This window comes from Nicotiana attenuata, chromosome 2, assembly GCF_001879085.1.
Source record: "Nicotiana attenuata strain UT chromosome 2, NIATTr2, whole genome shotgun sequence".
NCBI lineage: Eukaryota > Viridiplantae > Streptophyta > Magnoliopsida > Solanales > Solanaceae > Nicotiana > Nicotiana attenuata.
Window position 1 is genome coordinate 36,597,613 of NC_031990.1, and position 9,153 is coordinate 36,606,765.

The window sequence follows — 9,153 nt, forward strand, 5'->3', positions numbered from 1 at the left end:
TAGCATCAAAGCTGATAATTGAGAATGTCTTTATTTCGTTAGCAAAGAAATGAGGAATTATATTCTTTTTGCATCTTTCCAGGTTTGCAAATTTGGAACTTCCTAGAAACTGAACATTTTTTTTCGTTCCCATACATCTCTTACTTGGACACTTCCCTGTAAATTATATGGCTACACAATGTGATTCAGTTGTACAAACATCATGTCTATTTAAGATATGGTTCACCAGTTTTTATACTTATATGTATGTATTGTCTATTATGTGGTGTATGTTCTATCTTTATAGATGCTTCAATTCGAGATTTACACCTCTATTTTGTGGTCAAAAGAACTTAGATGAAGCACACAGCAGCCCTGGATTGCATGCTGCAGCTGGACCTGGTCTTGCAGAAGAATGTGCCACACTGGTAGGTTCTCTAATGCATGAATATGTAATTGGTAATTTAATTTTGATTGCATATTTTCTGAGCTGGTTTGCAAATAGAAGTTGGAGTATGACATGACTTGTGGCAAACTGTTGAAGTTCCACTTTGTACATTCGGACATTCCTTCTTCTAGCTTAAGGAAGTTATCTTCCACCTTTCTAAATTTTCTACTGTTCAATTCAACTGATGATGCTGGAAAGACTAAAATATGGTTTACTTTTCCTTCATAGGGAGGCTGCCGAACTGGAATGGCAAAAGTTACAAATGCTTATGATCTTCCTGCTAGGTGAGTGTACGGGGTCATTTTGTCAGCCTTGTGCGACATGCTTTTTCCATTATCCCCATTGTTCTGCATGCACTAAATGTGAAGAAACATATAACAATGTCTCACTTGTAACAAGTACCCGTCCTAAGCATTATCCTTTTCTTTCGGGTCAATAACTTTATTTTTCTCTTTGTTGATGTGCCAGATTATTCTCTTTAATTTTCAAGTAAGGAAATTAGCCGTTTTCTTGTATGTCCAGTTTTTTCTGTATAGACATAATTATATACTAAAAGAAAGAGAGAACAAAGGGAGAACACTGTGAAACCAAACCAAGAGTGTTTCTTAAAAGGAGCGTGTACTCTGAGAAATATACCTCTTAATCAATATTATGTGGGTTGGTTTGGAAAATTCTGCATGCCAGCTAAGTTGCAAATATTTGACATATTCATAAGGAATTTCAGTATGCACAAACAGCTTACACTTTGTTTGAGTTTCTGTAATAAGAATCCAATATGTCAGAAGTTAAATAAAAATCAATCTTATTTCAGGTGTACTTTCAAAGTGCTTATCGATTCATTGAAATCTTTAATGAGGAGTTACTACCTATTTCAATAGTCATGCCACTATATCTTGCTATATTTCTTCACACCTGAGCAATTTATAACAGTCGAAGCATTCTGGCACCTTAATGTCTTTGCTGATAAGAAAATGGTGATTCATACTTACCCCAACACAAAAAAAAGAAAGGAAAGTGTGACTTCACTTAATGTTTAAATTTCCATTGTAATTTCTGAGATTTGCATCATGGTTGTAAAGGTGAGGGAGCTACGTTTCTGTATCACCATTTAAGCTACTAGTAGATTCTGGTCTGTTAAAGTTAAAAGCAAGAAATAATGTGTTCTACTTCCTTTGAACTTTGTTTTACATGATCATTTATCACAACACTAGCATTAGTGGAAGACATGCAGCATTATATAACTGTTGACCTTATGCTGATCTTGTTTCTTGCATTGTGCAGGAGGGTCATACACACTGTTGGTCCCAAATATGCTGTAAAATATCATACTGCTGCAGAGAATGCTCTAAGCCATTGCTATCGCTCTTGTCTTGAGCTTCTAATAGAAAATGGGCTCAAGAGGTTGTCTCATTGTCATAAATGTAGTCTGTTACATTTTGGTCCACTGATATTGATTATTAAAGAAAACTAAAAAAGCAGCAAAATTTATAGAAAGACTGATCTTGATTTTAAGGTTTCACAATTCGGAAGTTGCACCTAACCATGTTGTACCATGTGGATGCAGCATTGCTATGGGCTGTATATACACAGAAGCGAAAAATTACCCACGAGAACCAGCTGCTCATGTGGCAATAAGTGAGATATCTCTGTTTTCTATTTTCATAACTTCTCTATCAAGCCCTTATGTTCCTTAATTGATATTCAAGTTGCAGATATAGATAACCCTGTCTTTCTGTGGACTTGAATGCTATGGTATCTCCATTAAAAATATGTTTTTATGTTTTAAAAATCTATTCCAGTTTTTGTGCTGCCAATCTTTTGCTGTACCGCTTCTATAATGACATCTCTCATTCACTTTGATTAGGAACTGTACGGCGGTTCATTGAGAAACAGAAAGATAAAATAGAGGCAGTTGTTTTCTGTACAACTACATCATCGGATACAGAGATTTATAAAAGGTATTCTTATGACATCGATTTTCTAGTAGAATATGGAGGGAAAGAGTTCTGTCAGTTTCTATTTATTTGGGAAGTCCAACCATCCACCTCTTGAGCGCTATATGCAACTTTATTCTGCAGATTGCTTCCGCTCTACTTTCCTCGGGATAAGCATGAAGAGGAAGTTGCCCTGTTAAAACTTCCTGCAGATGTTGGGGATGAGAATGGGGAGACAACTATAGATGAACGTAAAATTAGAATAAAACCGTTACCGAATGCAAAAAAATCCAGTCCAAGGGTTCCACAGGCCTCTGTTGATCTTTCCGTCAGTAATGTTGGTTTGACCAGGTTAGTGATGAATTCTGCATCCGCTTTATATTATACATATAACAGTCACGTGGGTGATATAAGGAAGTCTTGAAGTTGGTCAAAGTTCCAAAACTGACTTCATTACAAGCACCTTCCCATTTTTGGTTTTTTCTCTCTTTGGTGCTAGGATGACATTGACGGAGAAAGACCTTGTTTACTGAATACGAAAAAAACCCTCCTTTACTTGACAAATAATAGCACGTAGTGGTTCCAGGCTTTGTACAATTTTTGGTCTTTATCAGCTTTAGGTGTCACATTTTAAACAAAATAAGTAGCAGTTATACTCTTTGAGATAGACGTCAAACCTTGAACTAAACTTCGCGGTAGTAAAAAATGAAAACAAATGACATAATATTGATGGCTATAGTTAGAGACTACATGGTAAAGTTTAAAAGGGTCCTCTGCAGCCAGCCCCGGACCAATTTTCGGTTGAATTCTGTCCTGTTATGTACTAATTGGATCAACTTTTCCACAAATGTTTTACTGGATAGTAGCATGAATTCCAACTTGTAACTGCTTTGGACATAGAAGGTTCTTTCTCCTAGTTCTGGGACAGAATATAGAAGCTTACCCCTAAACAAATAACAACTTCCATACATTCTTCTATAACAATCTTGGAGCACGTTGTCATCAAGATAATAATACCCTATCATTGTTAAGCACATAACATAACATTCATTGTGTCAGCTTGGGGAAAAAAGAAATGAAGTGAAGCACTTTGAAGCTACTATCCTTGTAATTAGAGATCAACTTGTGCCCAGTATTTGGTGTTTTATCTAAGTGTTACAAAACTGAAATCGAACTGAAGTTTGGTGGTAAATAATAAAGTAAATGTCATTAAGAGTTAAGACAAGAAACGTCTTGTTACTTTCACAGTGGAATATTACTTTGATGAATATGTTCATTCCTGATGGATTTTGCCATCTACTTTCACCATTCAACTCTTATTTGTTAAGAATATGCCTTTTTTTATCATCGCTTTTACTGAAATGATTTTTTAAGTAGGAGCTCATCCTATTTGGATGCTTTTCTGGATCCTGCTTTTATGTCCTTGATCAAGGACCCTGATCAGCGACGGAGAGAACAATGGGAAAAAACTGCCCAGGCACAAACTAGTTGGAACTTCTTTAAAATGCTTGGATATGGTGATGTTGCGGGACCGCCTTTGTCACCCGCAGAAGAATACTCGCTTCATTCTAGATATCTTGCAAAAGCAAATACTCTGAACCTTTCAGAAATTGCAGAAATGAAAATTGTGTAAGCGGTTTTGCTGTATATATATGTCTCCTAGGACATTCTCTTTTTGTCCATGGTTCCTAAAATACATGAAAGATCTGTGTCCAGTTGTCCAAATATCAACTTGTTTGAGCGTCAAGTGGTTTGATTGATTTGTCATCTTACCATACAACTAGCAAAGTCTCGTTGACATATTTAGAAGCAAGTCCATTAGAACTTGTGTTATATTCTTCAACTTCCATGTTGCCCTTTGACTTTGTTTCAGCTACCGAGGAGGGGTTGACAGTGAAGGTCGTCCAGTAATGGTTGTTGTGGGGGCACATTTCCTGCTAAGATGTCTTGATCTTGAGAGATTTATTCTCCATGTTGTAAAGGTATGTGATAATTACTTGCTTAAGTTAGATTTTGTTTTGATGACTATGGGTTTTTTCCCCTTTAAAATAGGTTGGATAGGATCTATTATCTATATCCATTGAGTGGTTCAGTAATTATTATATGTCAATTTTCAGGAGTTCGAGCCATTAATACAGAAGCCTTACTCTATTGTGTACTTCCATTCTGCTGCAACCTTACAGATGTGAGTATCATCCTTCTCACACTGGCCTTGTCTCCTTACTCGATACGATGAATAGACCTCTTTGTGTGCCTTTGGTGAAGTTGCTTCTCTTTATTGACTTGTCAATAAAAGTTAAACTTCTAATGTGTATTTTTCTTTCATTTAATGGGTAGTATTATATAATATCTGCTCTTTTTCTACCATCTTCTATTAATTTCAGAGCAAAGTGGTATATCATTGCTATAAAAAAATCTCCTTTTTCATTCTGGTTTTTGGGATCCTTTCATGACCATATGGTCTGCTGTTAAGTATCAAAACTTTCTATACAATACGTCATTTCTAATCCCTATGCTTTTGAGATAGTTAATCTATCAAAGGAATCCTTTCTAGAGTTCCTTTACAAACTTGTGCTCCCATTTGCTTTGTGAAGTTAGTTGCCTTTAACGCGGGGAACATGGAAAATGTGTTTTTTCCCTTTCACATCACACAGCGTGCACATTTTTTATAATTCTTGTTTATCACCTTTTTTTTTTTTTGGGGGGGGGGTAACTTTCTCAATTCCATTGTCTTGTAATGTTTCTAAACATTATTTTATTGTACCAAAACAGACAACCAGATCTAGGATTGATGAAGAGAATACAACAAATACTCGGTCGCAAGCACCAGCGCAACCTTCATGTATGCTATGCCTTCCCCCTTGTTCCCCGGTGTTGGAGTTCACTTGCCATGATACAAGTACTTGACTTGCTGTAGTCTAAATCTCCTTTTTCTATGGGCAGGCGATATATGTTCTTCACCCTACTTTTGGACTGAAGAGTGCAATAGCTGCACTACAGCTCTTTGTGGATAATGTGGTACTTAACGGTCCTATGACCTTCCTCCTTTTCTTTTCTCTAATATCATTACTGTTTTATAAAGTCAACTTACTTATTTCTGAATGCTCTTTACCTTTTGCACCGATGTCAGGTATGGAAAAAAGTAGTGTATGTAGATCGTCTTCTGCAACTATTCCGCTATGTTCCTCGTGAACAGCTAACCATCCCAGATTTTGTATTCCAGTTAAGTCAACATTCTGCTAACGATTCATTTTTGTGATTATAATTATGAGTTCCAAATCTGGAAAAAAAAAAGGGATTACACCTCAGTAGTTGCTCCATCCAGAAGGTACCAGTCTCCTTGTGAGGCTGAACCTTATTCAGTTCTCTTCAGCATTTCTTCATGTGTAAAAGAAGTGAGTAGATTAAGTTGAACTAATTATCGTGTTCATGTCGCAGGCATGATTTGGAAGTAAATGGAGGGAAGGGTCTAATTGTGGATCCAAGAACTAAGTATGTTTATCAGAGACCATAGTGCTGTGTCAAGTGTCAACTGAGCTTCAACTCAAACTTCATTTATTATAGACGCTGTAGCAAGCTTGTGGAAAAATTTCACTTTATTTGCTTCTGTCTTTTCTTCTTTTTTTTTTTTTTTTTTTTTTTTTTTGTGCAGTGTAGAGGTATAATTGGTCTTGTGCACTATTAGCAGTTATTTAGGTCATTTATGTCTGTAATTTGATTTATTTATGCAATCAGATGTGTCTTGTGCATGCAAATGGAAATAAATTTCTCTATTTCTGTGACAATTTCCTTTCTATGAGATGTCATTTGTGAGTCCTTAAAGAGGACTTGACATTCCGAATATTTGTTCAAGACTAAACCAGCTTTTTATTTTATTTTCGGTTATTTACACATACTTTTTTGTTTTATTTTTATTATACTGTTTATGGTGAGGTGCGTACGTGAATAGCGCAAGGGAAACTAGAGGAGGGTCTTTTGTTGGATCAAAACAAGAGTCAAATGTTTTTTCCTTCGAATTGATGTCCAAATACATACCGGAAACTATATATATAGACAGCCTGAAACTATGTTCTTTGGATGTACCAAAATTACTTAGTTTTCTTGGTATGGAGAATTATCAAAATATTAAGTAATGCACCTTCGTGTACTCCAACTTGCCTTTTAGTTGCCTAATTCAAAGTTAAAACAGTGATCTTAAGGGTAGTATTAAACTTTAGACCATCTCAAATTGATTCAAGAAAGATCAGAAATCTAATCTTTCGATTACTGGTCCTTTCCGGTGTTGATACCGTTGATAATGTATCTCCAGATATATTACTCAAAAGAACGTAGCCGCAGTGACGCACCAGTAGCGTGTCTTCTAACTGGTTGCTACCAGAGATGCACTAGTATTAGCAACTTTGTTCCAGAAAACTTGCTCAATGTCAATGAATTTACTCCAATGAGCAATGTCTAAGTGGAGTAAAGAAATCTGCTACTTTAACATCATCCAAATTAGAAATTCCCTCTTTTGTGTTATTCCACATGAGGGTCTGAGAAAAATCAACTATGAACAATTGCGTCTGGGGTATAATGTTGGTCACACAATGGAGATCGATGTACATTCGAATTGCCAGAAATTTCTGCCAAGCATAGTATTCAACACTTGTGTCCAAAATTTCCATAGCTAATTTCTCAATCAGCAAAATAGTGTAGAAGAATACAGTGATAGCACCTTCAAGAGAGATTCATCCTCAAGTTTAAAGGCTTACAGGTTCACAAGCCAACTATTCTCAACCCAAATCCTAAATGCCAACGTGCAATACTGGGATTATCTTCAGATTCATGTATATCCAACCTTCCCCTAGAAAGTCCTATCTCCACAAAGTCTTGAGAGCCAAAAGAGTGAAAGACCATCCTAAGTTGCTCCTTAAGTTTCAAACTTGGTAACTTCAATACAATAAAAGCTACGCTTCAATTCCAAGAAAGTTGGGATTGGCTATATAAAATTTTAACTGTCCATGCCGGAAAACTTCAATTCAGTTAACTTGTTAACTGAATTGAAGTAGATAAAATTTTGAATTTGAACTCAATCAAGTTCTGCCTGCAGTCAATAAGAGCTGTAATTTACCCTTGATTAAGGTCTCTGTGGCATATGTTCCCATAAAAGCTAATTTTAATTTTTACCCCAATAAGGACTTTTGCTAGTCCCCAACTAATTTGTAATAAATCAGTATTTTTGTTGTAGCCTCTCCACCCAGCATTTTCTTATTGTTGAACTTCATTAAATAGTTAAGACTTTTACTTAGTTTAAAAAGAAAGAAACTAATAACATAGCGGCAGGGGATATTTTCCTTTAGGTAGATAACAAAAAATCTACGTGAAGGGCATATATAAACAACTAAATCGGTTTCGTTTGAACCTTGAATGAAACATGTCATAATTGCTCGTTGTTCTTCGGTTTTCCAAATTGTTTGCAATTCAAAATCATCTAAAGCGGGGTGCCTTGCTTGTATGTGCTAATTGTTCAGTGACTTTATTCCGTACAGCATAAAGCGCCTTGCAATGAGGAACTTGAGGATAAGATGCAGAAGCTTCACAAAGAACGAGCAGCAGCCATATTAGAAAGGAGAGCTGCCGATAGTGATGATGACATGAAGGAACTAGTAGCTGCTATAAGTGCTGCAAATCAAGTTCTAAGTAAAGGAGGTGATAATGCAGAAACAATAAAAGTTGTGGCAGTTGTTGCTCTGGCTCTAAGAGCGGTTGTGAGGGAAGGAGGGGATTTTCCAGTCGAGGTAGACGAATTCAGTAGAGATGGGAATATGCAGAATCGATGGATGTGAGCAGAAGGGCAAACGCCCGAGAACACACAAGAGCAAAAAATGATGTTATGAGAATGTCAACTATAGGATCCTATCCGCCAATAGAAAGAGAATTAGACACTGATGAAAGTGACACCGAGAGCAATGCGTATCGGTCTCAGCGTGATCAATTGCTTCACTCTACTAAACAGATTTTTGGTGATAAACATGAATACTCTGAATTTTTCGTAGTTGTGAGAAAGTTTTATAGATAGAAGAAAAATTATACTTCAAGCTATCGTGATGCACATGTGTCCGTTTGTATACATGCTATTTTCTCACCCTATGTGAGCACATGAAAATGCAGATTTCATAAATATGAAATGGTAAGTACATTTCCTCTCAAATTTTGTAAATACTAGACTCAGGGGTTGTGAGAGGAAACAATTCCTTGTCCGACTGTGAGCAAAGACGTTTCAATAAAACTCGTGGCCTAAAATCAAACTTTAATTAAGGGCCTTGGTTTTTTTTTTTTTGGTCTATAGTAAGTTATCTTGTAAAATATAGTATATAATATTACATTGGTTCATCTTTTTCTTTCTTTCTTTTTGTCTATAGTGTAGTCATCTTATAAAACATAATTTTGATATTCATATTGGTAAGAAAATTTAAGTTAATAAGATGTTAGCCACGTATTTACAATTGGTTACGTTGGATCTTATTGTAATATAATGTTATTTATCAATATGAAAATTTGAGTATCTTAATTCAAAGTTCTAACTATTTCTATTGTTAAAAAATAGATAGTCTTTCTTTGTAAGGATTTAGTATTTTTGTTTTTTTTCTAAAAACTTCAATATTGTCGTTTAAACGACAATGAGATAGTAAATCCACAACTAAAAATATTTTGGGGCCCCAACATTTAGGAGGCCTAAAGCAAAAGCTTTACTAGCCTCCCCCTCGAGTCACCCTGAATGTGAGACTTCCTTTTTGGGACCTAGAAGTTCGT

General features: G+C 35.8%; 1 protein-coding gene across 2 annotated transcripts in view; it reads left to right on the plus strand.

Moving 5' to 3' along the window:
• The window catches only part of LOC109207362 (protein GDAP2 homolog), a 7,788-nt gene extending 1,552 nt beyond the window's left edge, over positions 1-6,236 (plus strand). Inside the window, exons 3-15 of one of the 2 annotated variants that reach the window (XM_019370264.1) lie at positions 330-407; positions 656-711; positions 1,709-1,828; positions 1,992-2,062; positions 2,292-2,385; positions 2,506-2,712; positions 3,739-3,990; positions 4,235-4,343; positions 4,479-4,546; positions 5,134-5,203; positions 5,305-5,379; positions 5,492-5,583; positions 5,800-6,236. In XM_019370264.1, the coding sequence (XP_019225809.1) occupies positions 330-407; positions 656-711; positions 1,709-1,828; positions 1,992-2,062; positions 2,292-2,385; positions 2,506-2,712; positions 3,739-3,990; positions 4,235-4,343; positions 4,479-4,546; positions 5,134-5,203; positions 5,305-5,379; positions 5,492-5,583; positions 5,800-5,875 (1,368 nt within the window). In that variant the 3' untranslated portion in view covers positions 5,876-6,236. The remainder of the gene's footprint in view (positions 1-329; positions 408-655; positions 712-1,708; positions 1,829-1,991; positions 2,063-2,291; positions 2,386-2,505; positions 2,713-3,738; positions 3,991-4,234; positions 4,344-4,478; positions 4,547-5,133; positions 5,204-5,304; positions 5,380-5,491; positions 5,584-5,799) is intronic. The other variant, XM_019370272.1, reaches the window with a different exon arrangement.